Genomic DNA, 21,477 nt, shown 5'->3' on the forward strand with positions numbered 1-21,477 from the left:
GCCGGCCGCTGCAGTTAAAGCAGCAAGCAAAACAAATGTAGTCCTGCCTGTGAAGAGCTTGCGGTTGAGTAGGGAAGATAGATAATTAAGCAGGCGATCACAAAGGAGACAAATGTTGAGGGTAGAGGGAGCATGGGGCTTAGTGGGAGCTGATAAAAGAGGGTTCTAACCTGGCTTAGGGATCGTAGAAGACCTCTCCATCCTGGGAAGGATCTTGTTTAAATTGAAATCTGTTCAGTCAAGGTGAACAACATGTTCAAAAACCTAGAGGGGATGGGGGGAGGGTATAGCTCAGTAGCAGAGTGCATGCTTAGCATGCACAAGGTCCTGGGTTCAATTCTCAGTACCTCCATTAAAGTAAATAAATAAATGTAATTACCTCCCCTCAAACAAACAAAAAACCCCAACAGACAGACAACCCCCCCAATTGTAAAAAACAAAAACCTAGAGGGGAGAGCAGGGAGGATCTAAACCAGTTGAGTTAGGCTGAAAAACGAAGAGCACCAGGTGGTTCTGGAGATGCTTGGGAGGTAAAGTTGGCAGGACTTGGTGATTGATTGGCTGTGTTGGGGACAAGAGAGAGAAGACTTCTTTGAAGTGTCTGGCCCTAAGTTAGAGGAAGGGGGAGCATTAGATAAGTGAAGATAAGGGTGCACGTGTGTGAGGTTCATTCACAGCCTAAGGAAGTGTGACCTGCCTTGGCAAGGAGACTGTCCTGTAGCGGAGGTTTGCGAAGGAGAAGGTGGAGGTAAGGTTGGAGAGAGAGTTTGCAACCGGTTATCCAAATTGCTTCCTCCTGAAGTACACCTGGCTTTCTGTCCAGGTAAATCCTGAGAGAGCTCTGGAAGGTAGGTGAGACATAATTTCCCCTCCAGAAACCTTTTTTTTTTCCAGGTGTGACAATGAATATGATTCCTATTTTGTTCCCTTAGACGAGCTTCATTTTGTTGTGTAGTATGTTAAGTGGTGAGAAGAAAAGGCTGCAATGATCATTTGTGTCCTTTACATCAGCTCTCAGATTAATTTATTGGGTAGAAAAAGGAGAGCTGGCTCTTTTTCCTTCTCCAAAGAGCGTTGGTTAAAGTCACACAGACTTCTCTTGCCAGAACATTCACCCTGGTTTCTTGGAGTGATTCCTTCTGGAGCAGTGGTTCTCCACATATGGTCTCTGAACCAGCATCTCCTGGCAAATTCTCGAGCCCCACCCCAGACCTACTGAATCAGAGGCTCTGAAAGTAGGACCCAGTAAAGTATGTTTTAACAAGCCTTCGGGGGATTCTAATTCTGGTGAAAGCCCGAGAACCCTAGCTTAGACAACCTGCTGTTCCCATCCCTCCTAAATTACTCCCAGATTCTTCTGTTCATTTTGAAGTCTCCAGATAACCCGTCGTTCTCTGGGTTTCAATGATAATCTTAGGTGGATTTTAGTCAAATAATCTCAGGTTCCTTCTCCTGTGAGAGTTTAAAAAAGTCTCCATGGTGATTTTCTTTAGAGCATTACTGATGTGAACAGGGAACACCTCCCTCACTGCTGGCAGGGGGGCTCGCCTGGGCTGCTTGGTGTACCAGGTGCGTGCCCACCAGAAGATGGTTTCCTGTCTTACAGACTAGAAGCATGGGGAAGAGAAATAATGTGAAAGCTGTGATCTGGTGGATGCAGAGGACATGAATGCTGAGTATTCTAGTTCTGTGTCAGCAATATAGAATCAGTCAGGATAGTGTCTGCTGTGGTAACAACAATGACAGACAAAATCTCAATGGCTTAAAACAATTAAGATTTCTTTCTCACTTTTAATCCATATCTGTCACAAGTCACCTGAGGGGTTCGGCTCTGTCACCTTTACAGAGGGACGCTCCGTCTCTGTGCTTCCCTGATTTCCAAAGGCAAGAAAAAGGAAACTTGATGAGTTCTGCACTGGTGCTTTCACTCACATTTAACTGGCTAAGGCAAGGGGTGACATGACCACCCCTAACTCCAAGGGGACAGGGAAGTGCTTTTCTACCGGGCACCTGGGAAGAGAATCAGAAACATTTGCTGGGCAGCACTAATGACCACACCTAGTAACCCACAGTGCAGAATTTTTTTTAAAGGAAGCAGGACCTTTGAGTCTGTCACTGATGACTTTCTTTGCTGCATTAACTAGAGTGTTTGCTTTCTCATTTCACCTTTTCTTTTATGCTACCTGGTTCTTTGTCAGAACCCCCAAGGTGAGGAGGTGTCAGTCAATCGGTCCTGCAGCCTTGACCCCCAGGGGATACCCCTGCACACCCAAGCCAACAGGCATGTGGAAATCCCTCTTGGAAGACCTAATGTAAGCTCATGGTGCATTAATAAAAATACAATGCATAGAGGAAAGGGGGAGGATAGCTGGTATACTAGGCTGTTTGTGGACTACTTCATTAATTCAGTCCAAGTCTGTGGAGTCCAGGAACGTGCCAAGCCCCAAACATTATGATCTGGGTACTAAATTTCAAAAGGAATGTTGAACAATTGAGATTCCTCTGTGGAGGGGGACCATTATGGTGAGAGGTCTGGAAACCCTGTCCTATGACTGATCATGTTTAGTCTGAGGAGAGAAGGTGAAGGAGGATATGCTGTAAGTCTTCAAGAAGGTGGAAGTGGCTGCCAAAAGCAGTTATCAGATCAATGAATCAAAGTTATAGGCAGGCAAATTTCATCTCAGTCCATAATCTTCCAGGAGAGCAATCTTCTAGCAACTGTTGTTTCAGGATCTAGAATTTCACCTTCAACATTAAATGAAGTAATCTACTTCCTAGAATAAGAGTTGGCTTTTTCTATTAATAATAATACTAGTTTCACAGTTAGCACGTAGAGCCCTTATGGTTTATTATCAGGTACTTTTCTAAGTGCTTTCCATATGTTAATTTCCACAACAGTCCTATGAAGAAGATACCATTATTATTATGGCTACTGAGGCACATAGAAGTTAAGATGTCTTGCCAGAAGTCACACAGCTAATAAGTGAGAGAGTTAGGATTTGAATCTACGTGGTCTGGCCCCAGATGCAATGCCTCTCATTTCGGTGGTCTTCAAGGGACATTCCCCTTCCTTGGCTGTACTTGGGCATTAATGTGCTGACTAAGTAGGCTATTGTTACTTAGAGATTTTAATTGTAATTGTATTTGCAGTAATGAAATTTGATCTAATAACTTCATGCTTGCTTGAAAGGCACCAAGTTTCCTCGGTAATCTTTTCTCCAGAAAATGTTCTCAAGCCTTTTAACAGAGCCTCAGTTACAGTGATTAAATCATGCAGTCTCTTCTTCTGAAGGCTTCTTTGCTGATTCTTAGTGATTTTCCTGAAGTGGAAGCTTGTGGCTTAGAGGGCCACACACAGGGGCCCTCCTAAAGGTGTAAGCCGGGGTGCAGGGAATTCCCGGGCTGTGGTTTCGGTGGTTGGTTCTCTGCACAGGAGCATTTTCTCCTCAGTGCTGGGATGCCCAGGAAGCTGCTGACGGATGCCTCTGCAGCTCCTGGGGAAGAGGAGAGAAGCATTCTGGAGCTGTGACGCTGGCGGCTGACTGGCAGCAGGCTGTGTGCACTGATCCCCAGGCTCTGTCAAGCATTTGATGTTGAGGCGGGACCTCACTGAGAGAGTATGTGCTCTGGAAGTTCAGAAGCTGCTTTTGTGCTCAGAAGCCAGCAGCAAGGCCCCCAAGATAGCCTTGGAGTTTCCTAACTGGGGAGGGGACCCTTGCCTGGCCTGCCTTTCTGGGCATCCTAGTGAGTTTAGCTTGTTCCTTCCATTGGGGTCTGAGCAGCCGTCCATTTGCTCATTGGACTGTTTAGAAAAGAACCACAGTTGGAATTGCCTGGAAGGTCATGAGTGGTGTTTGGAGGATAGGACTTTAAAAGATACTGTCTTGCTGAAGGTAAGAATTACCTTCCTGACCGTTGACCTCTTTGGGGTTCATTTTGCAGGATGCAGAGCCAGACTCTCCAAGACATACGCGGATTATGGGCCCAGGGGTGGGGTATCTCCTGCTGCTAGAGATGGCTGTCTCCTTTTCCTCCTGCAGTTACAAGGTGGTGAAAGCTCGCAGTGAGAGATGAAGGGCACAGGGTGGCGGAGGGGGTGCACTACAACTCGGAGCTCAGGGGAGGAGTGTGTCCTGTTGCTCATCTACTAAGCCCTGGGCTGTGAGGCTGCTGTGTTACTGTCTGCAGCTGATAGAGCCAGCACCTTGTCTTTCCAGACTGGCAGTCTTGGGCTAGCTTTGCCTGTTGCATTTGGTTGCCATAGCAGCAGAAAAAAATGAGGAAAAATAGGAACACCTGGCAAGCAGATGCAGAAACTTGACTGTTCAGTTTTCCTTCCCGGTCAAGGAGACGGCATTTGTGACAGTCACAGGTAGGAGAAGAGATGGTGACAGTGTCCTTAGTGCATTCAGGTGCCTGGGTGTTGGCTTGACTTTTGGTGCTGATGTTTCGAAGGGCATTGGCACCGGGAATACCTTCGTTGCCACACAGCAACCGTGTCTCCGGCTGTCTGTGCCAGGTGAAGATGCTGTAGTGGTGGCTTTGCTGTGTGTGGAAGGGAAGCTGCTGCTTGCAAACAGTCATTTTGTCTCTTCTGTGACTTCCCTTCTTGTCCTCTTCTTTTACCTTCCCCCTGTCTTGGAAGTGTCCAGATCTCCCTTAGAAAAAGCTCTTTTCTAATGAGTAAAGTGGCTGTCTGGTAGTCAGGGGGAGCAAATAGGCTAGAATTCTAGCCCAAAGGCTGGGGCTAGAATTGTAGCATCTCTGAAACAGCAGAACAGAGGTGAAAGGAACAGTAGAGGTCAAGGTCTGATTCTCCCTCGGCACAGAGACATGGAGCCTGGACAGTGGAAGGGGCTGGGCCAAGCTCATACAGCAGAGCGGGGCTCAGGCAAGATCAAGGCAGTGCTTGGATTTGGAGGTGGGAGAGAGGAGCCCTGGAGGCTCACTAGGCTATTTCTATGCTAGATGAGGGGTGCTGGGGTGCTGTTTGGGCTGGTTTCCAGCTCCCGAGGTGACTTGGGGTAGGGGGAGGACCTGGAGCCTGTGTTTGAGAGAGGAGTTGGGAGTGAAGGGAAGGGAACACAGAAAGCCATAGTTGAGTAATGAGGCCACCGTTGCTGAATGAAAACCCATGTCAGACAGCCTCCTGTGGGGTGTTGGGGTGTACAGGGAGCGTTGGCAGTCTGTGTGTCTCTTTCTCTGGGAAGACGGGGTGTGGAGTTGTCTGCTTGTTTGGGACAAGAACTTTTATTCCTGCTCTTCACTGTGCATTTCTTTTTTCTTTTTTTTAAATTGAAGTTCAGTCAATGTGTCCATTTCTGGTGTACAGCACAGTGTCCCAGTCATGCATATACATACATATATTCATTTTCATATTATTTTTCATTAAAGGTTATTACAAGATATTGAACATAGTTCCCTGTGCTGTATACACTGTGCGTTTCTTTTCCCAAACCGCTTAGGTGGTGGGTGTGAGCTCCTAAAAATTGTGCTGGTTGTTTGTGAGTGTGCCTCTTCTTATGCACCCAGTAATTTTAGCTGAGTTCTCTATGTAGAATCCTTGAGGACAGAGCATCAATTTGGGGCCTGTTTTTTCTAGGAATGAATGGGATACAGATGTCAGGTGGTGACGTCTTCTCAGTAAGAGATCCCCAGTTCCCCATAGTTTTCTAACCTCCCTTGATGGCCGTGAAGACTCTTGACATCATCATTCACCAGGGGAAGGAATGGGAGTCTAATCCCCCAGCCACAGGGATATTGCCCTTTATAGAAGCCCCAGTAAGATGTTTATAGGGGTGTCTGTAGGAAACGATTGTTGTTTAGAAGTTAATTGTTGGGCAACTTGACCTTTCTGGAGAAAAGTACCTTGGAAATAAAAATAAAGTGTACCTGAGATTTAAATTCTGGAGTGTCCACTGGTAACAGTCACAAATAGTGCTTTTCACTGAGTGCAATGCTTTGTGGTTTTCGAAGCGTAACTTCGGTCCACCTAGCTGCATTGTGAAATGAGAGTAGTGTTCACCCCGTTTTGCAGAAATGGAAACTGAGGCCCAGAGAAGTGATATGACTCGTGGAGGAGGCAGTAAGCTGCAGAGCTCTGTTGGGACCCCATTGTTCTGGGTTCGTGGTCTTTCCACCACCGTAGGATCTCCTTAGCTTGAGGATTGGTCTTGGGGCTGAGAAGAGCAGATGCCTACCTCTTTCAGACCTTGGGACTTGCTGCAGGATGGTGGCTCTGTGGCAAAGCCCAAGTTTTGGAGTCTAGCTTTTGTCTTGGGTAAATCATTAATCTCTCTGAACCTTGGTTTCCTCATCGATAAAATGGAGATGGTAAAACTGGCTTTGCAGGGGTGGGTGAGATAATGCAGGCAAAGTGCCTGACATAGTAGGTACTAGACAAGTACAGCCCAGTCCCTCTGCTTGCTTGACCTTGTGTACCTGTCTCTGAGGGTTTGTGGCACTTGACCTGGCAACCTACCTGTTACAGCAGCGATAGGGTCTTGCTGTGATGCCACTTCAGGTGGATGCTTCAGTTCACGAAGTTGGCTGGGAAGTAGCTGAGGATCCCATTAAGCAAACTCACTAAATTCAGACCCAACAGAAGGAAATGGCTTCTTAACTCATAACTTCTTTTTTTTGGAAGGTTATTTGCATTGGCTCCTGGATGCGTAGGAGGCAGAAGCAGCTCCTTTTGTGGGTAAATTGAGAGACAGAGAAAGTGACTTCCTGCCCAGGCTCACCTGACATATCCTTGAGGAAGTTCAGAGTAGAATGAAGTCACTTTCCTCCTGGGCTTCTCCAGACTGATTTTTATCTGGTTCTAACGTCTTTTGTTCTTTTCAGATGGGAGGCAATAGAGTTAAAACTCCAGCTCACTGTTTTGAACTTCAGCCCACACCCCTCCGGCAAAATAATCAGCATTCATGCAGCCCAAGTCAGGGAAAGAGAAGTCTTTGTTCGAATCATCCCACTGTACTTTGGGAATCAGGATAACACAGAAACCTGGCAAACAGGCTTTTAAGTTAATAGATTTTATTTAATGACACCAAGAGTCTGTCTTCCCATAGCGTGTGCAGGTTTTTTGGTCTCCTCTCCTGGGATCGTTGTGACTCATGTGCCTGAGGGCATGCTGTTGGGAACTGAACCGCCTTCACAGCTGCTCAGCTCAGGGGCTCTTCGCTAGGGGAGGGGCCAGTTCTTGGATGAAACTTGTCAGGAGTGTAACTCAGTCTGAGGAACTGAGGACAAATCAGTGTCTGCCCTGCCAGACTCTTAAGTGGGGAACACACCTGTAAGATGTAACTGGTGAGACTTTGAGACTTTTTTAATATCCTCATTTTTGGATACCAAGTGGTGCCCGAGCATGACCACCATCTTCATCATCCTTTTTTCTTTTCTTTTTTAAACTGTTTGAAGTTCCAGATAACTTCTAGAGGTTTCCAAAAGTCATAGTCACCCTTGGAGGACCTCAGAGACCATCACCCATGCTGAAGAGATTCAGAGGAACATCCTCTGAATGCAGCTCTTGTTTCTTGGCCAAGTGGGTAGCTCTGTGTGCCTTGTTCTGCCAGAGAGCCAGGTCAGGGACTGCCAGGCAGTGATTGAGTCTATTGCTTGAGTGGGGAGCCCTGGTGGAGACATACTACTTGTTTGTAGAGGTGACATGGTCCCCTCCCTGGAGCAGACTGAGTTTGGACGTTAGTCCTATCTCCTAATAAGCCAGCTTTCTGTGGTTGAGGCTGAGCAGTGGTCTCTGTAGTCATGGAGAATAGAGTTGTCTCTATGTGTTTCTTCCTGACCCTTGCCCCTCAACTGTCCCTCACCGATGTTCAGTGTTGGGGCCACAGCCAGGCCTTTTCTAGCTGAAATCTGTTTATACCTGGCCCTCTAGGTGATGGTGGTACCTCCTTTTCTCACCCACCCAAGGCTGCAGGACAGTCATCTTTCTTCCAGTACTTTTGGCTGGAGGAGCTCCCTGGCCAGCCAAAATCCCAGAAGCTAGTGTGGGGAGGGGATGTGGGGTTAGAATGCAGGAGGGTGATTAAAGTTAGAGCTCAAGACTGGAAGATGCAGAAATGGCAAAAGTGGCCATCTGCCCTGATTTCCTGGGCCAGTCACAAATCCAGAGAGTCTCTTCTTTGTCCCACGTGGAGGAATGGCATATCTAGTTGATGGAATATGATGCAGTCATTTAAAATGACATGGTTGAGGTTAAAAAACTGGAGAAAATGTTTATATTACAATAAGTTTTTAAAATCAAGATGCAAAATCATAAGCACAGTATGATCACAGTTATATAAAAACAAAAAAGCACCCTGCCCCCTGTCCCCCCAAAACCCAGGCATATAAAAAAGAATGAAAGTAAATATACCAAGTATTAAAAATGATTTTCCTTTAGATAACAGGACTATGGTGATTTTTTTCTTTCCTTTTAGCTTTTTTCCTTATATTTCTCAAGTATTCTATAATAACTCTCTATCAGTGTCTTAAATTGGAACCAGTTAAACTTGATAAAATTCCAAACCAGTCTTTTTTATTGTTGGACTTCGTGTCCTGCATTTTGGCTTAGAGATACAGCTGCCATAACTGAGATGACCTAAGAACTCTTCTTCCTTGTCTCAACCTCTGGAAATCTGAAAAGTCAAGCAAGACCAGGTTCCAGGAAGACGTTTTGGGCATAGTTCTGCCTGGAGGCAGGGCCTGGACAAGGCAGCCTCTCAGAGCCCCTTCCCACCCTCAGCTGGCGGTTGTCTCTCTGCTGCACAGCCTCTGCCAACAGTGAGCGGGCTCCAAGTGTGGCGACATTCTCTGAGTGGGGAGCAGTAACAGAAGTCTGGCTGGGATGGAGGCCGGGGGCGGGGAATCTGGAGTGAGTGCCTGAGCTGATAAGGAGCCAGTGATCTTTCTGCCTGGTGGGACTTGCACCTCTAGCTGCCAAGCATCAGGCAGGGCCCAGCCCCTTGGAAAGCTGCTGCCCACTGCAGCGGTCCTGCTGCTGGCACAGCTCAGAGAGCTACTTCTGCGAAGAACTTCCCTAATGGTGCAGGGTATCTGGGCTCTGTCTTGGGGCGTGGGAAGGATTGCTTATTCCATTGAGCAGTGGTGGTTTTGAAGAAAGCAGCTCATCTTTGAAGTGGAAACCAGGATTTTCCCTCGTAGCACCTCTGTGAAAGAGAGCCTGGCGAACGGACATCCAGAGCACATTTTTCTCAGCTGTGTTCTTCCTGGATCCTCCATCTCCATCTCCTCAGGGCCCTGGCCCAGGCCTCCAAATTAGGTTTTCTCCACTCCTCAGGCAAAAAACCTCAGTTTACTGCTGCCTAGATCCTGTTGGGCCATCAGAGCAGCAGACACCCACACCGTTGAACATTGGAACTTATACTTTGAGCAAGGCTTACAGATCCTGGAGTTAGCAGGGTCTGGGAATCAGGCATCGAGCTGTTCACAGATAGGGATTGGATTTGTGTGGAGTCATTTGCTGCCGCTGCTGCTTTGAAAGACTCTGGTAAATGCTGGGGTTCTTTGGAGGCAGGTGAGAAGGGTTCTCTACAATGTCTGTTAAGTGCCGCACCAGGATGTTCCCAGGGTGCTGGCCCTCCCAGGGCAGGTGGGACTCCTTGGTGGGAAGCATGATGTAACTGGATACTGACGGGGATGCGTCAAGGGGCTCTTCACTGGGGACCTAGGCATGCTTCTTTTTTTCTTGCTCTCCAGACATGGCACAAGGGGTTAATCTCTCTGATGGCTCTATTTTGGGGCTAATGGAGTGTTCCTAGAATAGGACTCTTTGTTGAGTAGTCTATTTTGGGAGGCAAGCCCCACTGGCATTTATGTAAGCGATTCTCTATGTGTATCTGGGGGTGTGGATGTGTGCGCAAGTGATTTCTTGTTACTAAGTATAACCAGCTTCTTTGGGAGCCAGGGAAATGGAGGTGTGTGTGTGTAAGGAGTATGGATTGCTCTCGCTGAGAAGAGTGGTGTGACTGTGTGTGCCCATCTGATGGGGGATTTGCCACAGACACCCAAGGAAGAGAATAAATGTGGGGACCTTGGGAGAGCAGGCAGGAATGACTGCCTTGGGCCCTTCATGGGGTGTCAGGCTGTGGAGATTGCCCGGCTTTCATGGGTAGGCTGGGCAGCGTGCCCCTCCAGCTGCAGTCTGGGATTCGGTGATCTCTAGAAGATCCGAGCTGGGTTCTGTAAGGCTCATCAACCAGTTCTAACTGGAAATAAATCAGATTCCACTTCCCATTGCAGCCTGACCACTTATGCACTGGGTTCTCTTCTGTCTCCCTACAGGCCAAATCCACATATGTCAAAGCAAGAGAGAAACCAAAGACCGTCCAGCATGGTCAGTGAAACATCAACGGCTGGGACCACGTCCACCGTGGAGGCCAAGCCTGGCCCCAAGGTGAGCTCTAGGTCACTTGTCCCTACCTTCCCTTCTTCTGTATTTTGCCAGGTCCCTTTGTAGCCAGAGACCCATTTGACCTTCACCAGTTTTGTGAGGGAGCCATGTAACAAGTATTCTCCCCAAATGACAAATCAGGAAATTGAGTCTTTTGCGGTTATGTCACTTGTCCAAGAAGCCAGGTGATTGCTCACGGAACCCGGATTGACATCTAGGGCCTTGGACACAGTCTTCATTTTCCCGGCGTGTCTTGGGAGGGCCACCTCTGTGCACATGTGGTGAGATTCATGACAGAGGGGCCCAGAGGTTTCTGTGCCCAAGATATGGAATTACTGACTGAGGAGCAGGGAAGAGAACCAGCAATGTGGAGAAGGGAAGAATGCTGAGGACCGAACCAGATAGGAGGGGTAAATACCTGGAAATTGGCAAAATCAGTGACCAAAAGGTAGCATTGCTCCAGAAAGCCATAGGACACATTAGGGCCAGGAGCTGCTGGTGAAAGTTGATTGAAAAACCCCTGTACGTTTTTTTTTTTTTTCTCTCTGTGACCCAGACAGGAAGTCTGCTAACTCTTGGACTTGCCTTTTAATTAGAATGCTGTGGCCACATGCATGCCCATTCTCCGTCTTCTTGCTGTCCTTTTGATCAAAGGGCACTATGGCTTAGATGAAGGCACAGGGAGCCGGCGGCCCTCATGTCATGCAGGTGCTTTTTTTGGGCCTCCCTAAATCCCCCCTGCTTCTAGAGTTCACGTCTGCTCTTTTCCTAGATCTTAAAGTCCAGCAATAAAGTGCACAGCTTTGGGAAGAGGGACCAGGCCATTCGGAGGAACCCCAATGTTCCGGTGGTGGTGAGGGGCTGGCTGCACAAGCAGGTGAGGAGACTGAGGAGGGAGGGTGGCAGGGAGATTGGCGGTTTCCTTCCTTACCCTGACCCCCGGGAGCTGGGAACAGGCTCGTAATAAGCTTTCTGTTCCTGAGTTTGTCTGAGGCCTGTAGATTTCACCCATCGTGCTCAGTGATTTGCTGTTCCTTTTTGTGAGTGGACAGTCTGCTCAATGGCTGCAGCTTCCTTCCCCAAACCACTTAACTGCTTTGGTTCCCAGTGCTGTTGGCTGTCCTGGGACCCAGGCCTGAGTGTGGGTGGGTCAGCTTGAATCCAGCCTTACTGAATCCTCTGCCAGCACTTCTCTTCCTGATTTAAAGAGCCTTTGCTAACATTTGGCTGAAAAAAATTCCGTCTTTTTCTTTCGCCCAGTGTAGCAAACATATCTAGCTCCCTAGAACTTCAGATTCCAAATCAGCCAAACTCAGTTCATTATCTCCTCACCCCTTACCTGCCTTTTTTCCCCAACCTACTTTTTCTGGATCTTGGTGGTGATACCACCATTCTCCCAGTCACCCAGGTTAGACACCACAGCACCATCACCAGGTCCTCCTTCTCCCACATCCATTTGGTCAGAAAGTCCTGTCAACTCCATCTCCCTTCCCTCCAGGCCATCCTTCATCTCCAGCCTCACACCAGTTGTTCTGCCTCTGATCCTCTGGCGATAGATAGGCTGTGAGCTCCAAGGTGCAGAGAACACATCCCTTTTGTCTCCTTCCTTCCCTTCTTGCCATCCATCCATTCACCCACCCATGCACCAAGTGTCTCCATGTTCTAAGTGCTTTCACAGGATCTATAAAGAGCAATGTGTGCTTCCAGCCCTTGAGGACTCATGTCATAGTCTACGGGGGGAAACAGATATGGACCTCTCCCTCGTCATGTCATCACCCAGCACAGTCTCTCACATATCATATTATCCAAAAAACCACAAATTCGGAGAGAAGTGATGTAAATTTTTGCTAAAGTCTTCATGGGAAGACAGAAGAGGGCATTTCTTTGTATACTGCACAGAAGAAATTCCTTAAAGTTCCCTTGAAATCTCTCCCCTGATTCTGTTCCCAATGGCAGCTACCACAGCTCCCCAGCCTCTTCTGGCAGACACTCGTCTGGCACCCCACCTCTCTCAGTAATACCCCCTTCCCTGACAGCTCGGTCTCATTCTTTCTTAGCTCTGCCCATCTCTTATCTAAGTAATCTAACCCTCTGACTTTTTCTGTTTGTATCCCTGTCCCCATTAAACAAAAGGATGCTCCTCTGAAATGTGGAGGGAGAGGGAAGGGATTGTGAATAATTCTTCTCCCCAACCACCACCCCCTTGCCCAGGCCCTTTGGCTGTGCTGTCACTGTAACAGAGGTCTGTGTGGAGTGCTGTGGACACACAGCAGAATGTACTGTGCTTGTGAAGTGACATTTGAACCAAGTATGAAAGGATGGAGAAGAGCTTTCCAAACAAAGCAAATATATACCAAGACGTTAGAGACCACCTGGTTAATGCAAAAGATAAAACCAAGAAATGCACGAACTCAACAAATTAAATTTGTTTTTAGCACTTTAGTAAGTGGAGAATGAACAAAATTTTTTAAAAATTTAAGCCTGTCAGAAACTTTTGCAGAAGGAAGACAGTTTTAACAGCTAAAAGTGGCTCTGGAATTTTCCTAGGCTTGGGAGAAAAGTGACCTTAAAACACTACTGTTTTCCTACCCTAGCCATATTTAAAAAAATTTTTTGCAATCACCTAAAATGTTTTCAGTAAATGTAATGATTTACATTTTAGATGAGTAAAGACAGAGTCTTGTTATGATAACAAGAAAATCCAGGTCTTTTTCTGTGGGTGGAGGAAAACAGGACCAGTCCCTGGTGGTAGAGAACTGAACTTGCTGAGACGAGAACTTCGGCTCACTGATTAATTAGCTAACTTAAACTCTTTGTTCCATACTATGTAAATCAATTTTTTAATCAGTACAAGTGAAGGTATTCCACAGCATAGTACCTGAACAAATAGGTTAACTAAGTAAATAAATAAATAACTTGCTTTTTGTTAAAGGCTGATTTCTTTCTAAATGGAAGAACTGTATTTTTTTTTCACATTTTTTATTGAGTTATAGTCATTTTACAATGTGTCAAATTCCAGTGTAGAGCACAATTTTTCAGTTATACATGAACATACATATATTTATTGTCACATGGAAGAACTGTATTTTTGAATTCATTTCTTCCTTTCTAAAAGAAGGATGCTTATGATCTATTAATCTGTTTCCAGGAAACAAAACTTCCTGGAGATAAACCATCACTGGATCTAAGTTTTAATGTCCTACCCAAAGAATAGCTATGCAATAAAATATTATTCATTTATTTAAAGAAAGAATGAATATGGGCAAGTGTTGGTTCCAGAATCAGGTTTTACATGACTGGGGACGGGGAACACTGCTCAGATATTGCCCTGATTAGTTTTCTTTGCTTTGCAGGACAGTTCTGGGATGAGGCTATGGAAAAGGAGGTGGTTTGTGCTTGCTGATTATTGCTTATTTTACTATAAAGGTGAGCTGAAGCTCGGGCCACCAGGGCTCTTTGTGTTGGAGGGGGTGGTGAGGTGATGCAAGTGGTGGTCTTCTCAAATCAGTGATCGGACCAGCGGCCTGAGCTCATTAATCACCCATTAAGCTGACGAAGTGTTCACTTTTACATTCATGGATGATTGGTGACTTCATTTTTACCAGTCCCAGCACTGGAAGTGCCTTTTTTTTTTTTTTTTTTTTTGAGTTGAAATAATAGAATCTGGCTTGCCTATTACTTAAGGGTCTCAAGGTCTGGAGTTTTTCCAGCTTCTGCCCCGCCTTGGGGCATAGGCACGCCTTTGATGAAATCTAGAGAGCTAGAAGTGTAAATGAGCCACTGTATTTTGTAACCTGTTATCTGGATTTATCCCCTGTTATTGGATGGGTAACTGGTGAATGGCCATATGAACATTTGTGAAGCCCCAGTGCATAGAATTAGGGGTTGTGCAAAGGTGAGAAGGAAGTAAGGCTCAAAATACAGAGGAAGAGATAGCCTACTTTTAAGACAAGACTAGGGGGTGATAGGTGCGTTAGAAGATATCCAAAGTGCTTAGGTAGTTCAGGGGGAGTGAGAAGTTAATCCCATATTGGAGAATTGGGGGAGGCTTCTTAGAAGAGATAGGGTTTGAATTGGGCTTTTAAGGTTGGATAGAGCTTTGCCCGTGTGCAGGGGGAAGATGGGCATTCAAGCAGAAGAAACAACATGATTCAAGTTGTAGAATCCGAAGAAGTGGAATGACAGACTTGCAAGGCTAGAGTGAGACTTGCATGGAGCATATACTGGGAGATGAGGCCCAGGAGGTAGGTCAGGACCAAAATGCAAGAGGGCTGTGACCCTAGGCAGAGGACGTTGGGCTTCATTCTGTATTCAGTGGACAGTCAGCAAGCACCTCTGAGCAGGAGAGCAATGGAACCAACTCTGTCATGAGGAAGTCAGTTACCTCTGGTAATGAAGATGGTTTGGGGGAGGAAGAGAATGGACGTGGAAGGTAGGGTATGTCACACCTGCTCTAACTTTGCCTGTGAGGTTTGCCCCACCCAGATGTCCCTATCCCATCCTTTACAACACTTTAAATATCACCTTCTGAAGCCTTCTCAACTTCCGCAGACTCTGTGCCGCTCCTGCCTCTGTGTTCCCGCAGCACTTGGTATGCTGCTGTATTTCAGGAGTTAGCAGGTGGAGCTGAGCGTGTTTACATGCCTGTCCCCGTCCCCAGGGGTGGGGCCTGTCTGATGCGCCTGTGTAGTTCCAGCATTAGCACAAAGGTCCCTGGAGCACCTGCCTAGACCATCAGTAATTGCAGTCATCCTGGGAGAGATGAGGAGCCCTGAATTGGGCAGTGGATGCACCAGCCCAAGGGAAGTGCCACAGAAGGTTATTCTGATGTGTTTTTGCATTCAAAGACAGCCGAGAAGAAGTGGTCCTTGGGAGCATCCCTCTGCCCAGCTACGTGATTTCGCCGGTGACCCCTGAGGACCGCATCAGTCGCAAGTATTCCTTTAAGGTACTGCGCCCTCTCTGCTAATGCAGCACCTCCGTCCTAAGAAACGTCATGTTCCCAAAAATAATGGCTTCACAAAAGCCATTGTTTTTGGGAAGGGGGAAGAAGTTAGGAAATTGAGCGTTTCAGACTCATGTTAAACAAGAATAATATCACATCACAAGTGCTTTCACTTGTATCTGAGCTTTTGCCCCAGCCTTACTGATGTATTTAGACCCCTCTTTTCCTATCGCTGTTCATCCTGTGGTTACATATCGAGCATGGCCCTTCTCATGTTTTCTTATCACTGTCTCCATCCCTGGTGAGTCCAGAGTTGCTGTGGGTTGAAGATTCTAGATCCTCCTTCACGTCACGTTGCATGAAACGGTATTGCCTTGTGTCTGTAAAACCTTTTATGATTAAGAAGTGCTTTTATCCATGTTACCTCGTTTGATGCTTGTGGGGAGCCTGTGAGGTCAATATAATTACCTTCATTTTAAAAATTAGCAACATGAGGATCAAAGAGGTAAAGAAACTTGCCCAAAGTCCCCACACTGGAAGCTGCTAGAGGCAGAGCTGCACCCTGAACTCCATGCCCTTCCGACGATGTTACAGGGAGGGAGGACGATTTCTATCTCTTCCTCTGCTTTTTCTTCCACGTCTTATTCCGGTCACCTCCACACACACATTGCAGGAGGTGGGAGGTGGTTTGCATTAATGTTTATTGGTATCATTTTAGGAATACTCTTCTGTTTAATGGTTCAGGAGCCTCTCCTGCTTGTTGCTGGCTCTGCAAATGTTTTGTTCAATGAATTTCAGAGTGGTTTTTTGCAGCCTGAAAGTCTTTCTCAAAAAACCTTCCTTTCTAGGATTGAGCATTGCTACTGGGCAAACAGTTGGGGTAATGACGCTGTCTGTGATTTTTGGGCAGCAGCATTTGGAATATCCCCAAAGTAACTGATTATAGTAACTATATATATTTCATCTTAACACTTCATTGGATAGTGTGAAAATAGATTCTAGGAAAACATCTTTTATGTGTCATAGATTCTTTTCTTTCCAAAAAAAAATTTTTTTTTAGAAAGACTTCACCAAGAGTGTTCCCTAAATCTTTTGTCTGGGAGACAGAAGGCATGCACGTTTGGGGGGAGTCATTAGGGTCTTGAGAGTCTGAGAGCAGAGAAAAGCTACTACAGAGAGATCTGGTGATGCTCAGCTGGTTCTCCAGAAAGGGCTGTGGTTTCCTAAGTGTGGAACAGTTCTCTTTCCCTTCGGGTTGCAGCACCATCATTTTATGGACCAGAGGATGGGCCCTGGGGCAGTTCAGGATCCGTGTTCTTGGGTACACTGAGGACTGTGCGCTGTTCCGTGTCCCAGGCCTTATAGTTGCCTCTGCTGTCAGTTCTTTTCTATTTCCAGAGCTGAAATTCTCTGACTGTTGCTAGGGCACCTTGCCTGAGATTGTTCAGAAGGTGTGTCTTCTCCAACTGTGCTCGCAGCCTGGAAGCCTCCAGGCATTGCCAGGGAGCTGGGGTGCTAGATGGACCCTGAGGCTCTGCCAGGTCTGCAGGATGGGCCAGGCAGGGCTGAGGGTGGCCTCCAGGAGCCACTGTGCACCCCCCGACCAGAGGGCCTTTTGTGCTCTGCAGGCTCCCCACAGAGCTCCTGCTGGATCCACAGTTTCCCTTGGCCTGTGGATCCAGTAGGAGCCCCTCAGATCCAGGACTTGGAGCAGAAGACTTCCCCATGCAGCCAAGGGTCTAAGAGTCTTCAGTGGAGAAAAGCCTTAGCTGCCTCCCTTTTAGCTGTTCTCCCTCCCTCAAGTCCAAGGCTAAGGGTTTGTGACCTGAGCTCTACAGACCCCCAAGTAGATAAATCACACCTTCCTTTTTTTAACCTCTACATGTCGATGAATAAATCGTATCTTTCTTTTTCGTAACCCATAACATTTCCTTTGATTAAGAAAGCAGGCACCAGCAGGTAGTGGGAGAACCTGTGCTTGGTCACCAATAGAAACCAGAGATATCCTTATATCACATTACAGTCGGAAATACCTTGAAATACCATTTATGCTCATCACCACTTTGAGATTACAATAATTATTATATCTGTCACTAGATTTTATATGCAATACATTATTAAAGAGGCATTTGTATCACTATATCACAACATTAAAACATATTTTGATAACTGTGTTTCAATATAATGTATTTCCTTTGTTTTACTTGTACACTTAAAAACATTCTAAGAAGAGTTCATAGGAGTCACCGTACTGTCCAAAGGGTTGATGCCATGAAAAGGTTAGGACCCGCTGCTTTAGATTCTGGCTGAATGCCAGACAAAAGACAGGGTTTTTTTTTTTTACTTATGTCTGTTCAGCAAATATTTATTGTGCTCTGTTGTTGTGCTTGGCTGGATATAGATGCATATAGATGCTGGGGACACACCAATGAAAAGGACAGAGTCCTTGCCTTTGTCTGCATCGGCATGGAGGTTATTAGGGGATAAGAAGAGAACAGGAAAGAGCTGTCTTTTCCTCTACCATTTCGATTTTGTGCTTTGTGTATCTCTCACATCTCTCTCCTTTCCACTGCTGCTGTCGCCCTTCCATCTTGGCTGCCGTCATCCTTCCGCTAGATAACTAGCTCACTGCTGGACCCGCGCCGAGCACGTAGTAAGCACCCTGGGCGCTGGCCGTCCCTGCTTCAGCCTGCAAACTCCTCTGCAGCCGCTAGTATCCTTCACACTGTTCCTACATTGCACACCTGCTTAGGTTGTACACCCACCATCCACCCTTCAGTGGCTCTCCACTGCCTTTAGGATAAAGACCAGTCTTGGCTTGGAAGTCCCAGCTTATCTCTCCAGCCACATTTTAAGCTCCCTGCCTTTCCCACTTCCATCTTATACCTTCCCTCTAGCCATATACAGTTGCCTAAAGGTCCAGGACATTTCTTTCTCCCTAGGTCTTTGCTTAAGCTTCAATCACAACCTGGAATACCTTCCCCCAACTCCAGGAAGCCTTCCCTGAGCCCTCTGGACAGGTTGGGTCCCTTTCTTCTGAACATCCATGGAGCTGGTATCACTGCACTGTAAATGCTTGGTTACGCATGCAGAGCTCTCTCCAGGAAAACTAGTCATTAGCCAGTTCTGCCTGAGTGGATGCAGGTAGTCCCATTCTGCAAACAGATCACGTGGCACAGTCATTTGTCATAGGAGTCATGGTCAGTGACGATCCTGCTTCCCAAGTTAAGGTAGGTTCAGGCTTATTTGTATTTCATGGTTAGTCCCCTATAAGTTAGTGATTTTGGGGGAGGGCAGAGAATAGTGTTTTAAAGTTTCCAGAAGGCTCACTCAGTGAACTACCTTAGGTAACTCAAATAAATGCCTATCCTAGAACTCGCTGTGACTGGACAGGGAGTGTCAGAGATCTTACCGGGTCTTTGTCCAAGGGAACTTTTCCAAGAATTTCTGCTGATACACAGCAAGGCAGGCACAAGTCCCATTTCATGCTCCTCTTTCTGCCACATCTCCACCTTGCTGAAGGAGGAATCCCTCCTGGGACAGATTGTGACTGCTTATACATGTCAGGAAGCAAGTCAGGTTTTCTCTGGCTACTGTAGGGACCCTTAGCTGCAGGCCAGGTTCGCCTGGACTCCCTTGGCACCAGGCTGGGTGGATTCAGATATGTGAATGTCAGAAGCAGGCCCATATTTAATGTCCTTCTTGGACCTGGATGTTAGGGGTGTGAGAGGGGAAGTAGACACTGACGGTTCATCTGGGAGGTTTCATCCATGACCATTGGTGATTTTGGAAACAAGTCATTTTCCAGATTCTATTTGGTTCTCTCATTTTGCCTTCTCTGACTGTTCCTTGCATGGCACCTGCCTTTCATTCTGGATCCAGATTATCATGCCAGTGATCTGTATCCTCATACTCATTTCTGGGTAGACCTTGGGAGCATTGTACAGAGAAGCTTGGACTCGGAGTCGGACAGATGTGGGTGTAAATCCTGGCTCCAGCTTTTCATTCATTCAACAAATATTTATTGGACACCTGCTGTGTGCCAGGCACTGTTCCTGGGGGTGCGGCAGTGTACAAAATAAAATCCTTGCTCTTATGGAGTTTATATTCTGCAAGAAGGAGACAGACGATAAACTAGTGTGTAAAGTAAACAATACAAGGTAATGGTAAGTGCTGTGAAGAATCTGTGACCAGACATGGAAATCTAGGAAAGTTACCTCGTTTCTCAGAGCTCTACTAGCTACTCCTGTAAAACAGAGACTCTATTCCTATGACTCAAGGCTGTTGGAATTAAAAGGTTAAAGTCACAGAAGTAAGCAAGAGGCACCCTGTAAATCTTCCTCTTTCCACATTACCTTCCCGTGCAGATTTGATGAGCTCTTTCCTTGCAAATGTAAACGACACAAGGGGAGAACTGGTGCTGCCTCTCGTTCGCAGTCCGTCCCAGTTGTTTTTCAGGGGTCATTCCCAGGGCGCATGGAACATGTGAAAGCACCTTGAGGCTTCCTAGTGCATAGCAGGTGTGCCAGGATCTCCGTCAAGTGTTAGACCCATTCAGGTGAGCTTTGTGGTGCTGCTTTGGAGAGACGGAAGAGCAGCGTCCCTGATGGGCACGCATCACGTTTCAAGCCCAGGTAGGGAAGACAGTGAATATCTGCACCAGGTCGCCTGCTCTTGCTGCTGATTTTTGAATCAATTCCAGCCATCAGGTGCTTCAGAAGAACCGAAACAGGGATTCCCGAGAGTCTGCCTCTATGGAAGGAAGGCCTTTTTAAAAAAATCTCTTTCTCACCTAAGCCTTGAATTGACTGTGTGCCCCTCCCTAAATGGGAGTGAAATAATAGGGAACAGGTACAGCTGCAGGGCTTCTGCTGTGGGGAACAGACACAGCCGTTCCTGGGCCTGCCTGGCTGCACTAAGAAAGGGGAGCCCAGCCCATGACGTTTTCCAGGTGTGGAAACAAGCCGGGTGGTGCGTGGGGTTTCCCTCTGGAAGAGGGCAGAACCTGGCCAGGGTGGTCCTGGTTTTTGCTCTTGGGAGTGAAGCGTGTGCTAACCTCTGCGACCTGGGTTTCTGTCTCCTGCTCACAGGCTGTGCACACGGGCATGCGAGCGCTCATCTATAACAGCTCCGCTGGGGGCTCTCAGGCCGAGCAGTCAGGCATGAGGACCTACTACTTCAGCGCCGACACCCAGGAGGACATGAACGCTTGGGTCAGGGCCATGAACCAGGCTGCACAGGTGCTGTCTCGGTCATCACTGAAGAGGTCAGTCCCCGTGGAGGGTCCCTGCCAGAGCACCTCCTACACAGGAGGGGGACCCAAATAAGAACTCTTGGTTGGGTGCCCAAAATTCCACCGTTCACTCACACATACTAAGCATTACCCTCTCATGGAAGTCCTTTTTAATGATGAATTCTTCTGGGAGGAGGATGCATACATGGCCAGCACATGCTGCAGGCAGAGCTGGGAGGTACCCTGGAAATGATGTAGTCCACTGTCCTCACTGAACAGAGAAACAGGGGGTGCTGGGGGTGGGGGGAGATTCTCGGATACTCAGCATTAGAACCTGGTTGTGTGTTTCTCAGGTTTTCTTCTCTTGTGTGTGGTGGAAGCGACAACCTTGGGGCACAAGACTGGGGAGGAGGGAGCGGATGGGCAAGAACGGTCTTGCAAACTAGAAATGGGCCACCAACCGCCCACCTTGTTGTTGAGAGCTGACCTGGGAGCTGTCTTCCTGCTGCCCCTTCCCTCAAGCGGGCCAGTCAATGGTACCATCAGGGATCTTGAAGTTTCGGAGTCTACTGGCCATGCGTGATTCCCAGAGAGAAAGCGGAGGAGGAACATGAGTGGAGTAGGGCTCGGAGAGCGTAGGGTAGCCCTGGAAAAGCCAGGGTGCCGTTAGCCAGTCCTCATCTGACGTGAGCCCCTTTCTTCACTGTCCGGACACCTTGCTCTGCCTAGAGGCCTCTTTGACAAAAGTCTGTTAGTGATTCCTCAAAACAAAAGAGTAGCATTCTTCAGCAACCTAAAGGCAGGATTTTTCAGTGACTGCAAATGGATATCATGTGGTGTTTTCATCTTGTCCACCTTTTCCAACTCGTGTATGTGATTTTTGGTATT

General features: G+C 47.1%; 1 protein-coding gene across 14 annotated transcripts in view; it reads left to right on the plus strand.

The window, feature by feature from the left end:
* PLEKHA7 (pleckstrin homology domain containing A7) overlaps positions 1 to 21,477 on the plus strand; it is a 207,619-nt gene that overhangs the window by 130,523 nt on the left and 55,619 nt on the right. For 13 of the 14 annotated variants that reach the window (XR_012509671.1, XR_012509672.1, XM_074372318.1 and 10 more), the window contains 5 exons: positions 10,303 to 10,414; positions 11,184 to 11,288; positions 13,765 to 13,837; positions 15,259 to 15,359; positions 20,447 to 20,622. Coding sequence is in view for 12 of the 14 variants with exons in the window: in XM_074372318.1 (XP_074228419.1) it covers positions 10,303 to 10,414; positions 11,184 to 11,288; positions 13,765 to 13,837; positions 15,259 to 15,359; positions 20,447 to 20,622 (567 nt within the window). In the remaining 2 variants the exon portion in view is untranslated. Of the gene's footprint in view, positions 1 to 8,947; positions 9,536 to 10,302; positions 10,415 to 11,183; positions 11,289 to 13,764; positions 13,838 to 15,258; positions 15,360 to 20,446; positions 20,623 to 21,477 lie in introns of those variants that run through there. The other variant, XM_074372319.1, reaches the window with a different exon arrangement.

This window comes from Camelus bactrianus, chromosome 10 (assembly GCF_048773025.1).
Source record: "Camelus bactrianus isolate YW-2024 breed Bactrian camel chromosome 10, ASM4877302v1, whole genome shotgun sequence".
Classification (NCBI taxonomy): Eukaryota; Metazoa; Chordata; class Mammalia; order Artiodactyla; family Camelidae; genus Camelus; species Camelus bactrianus.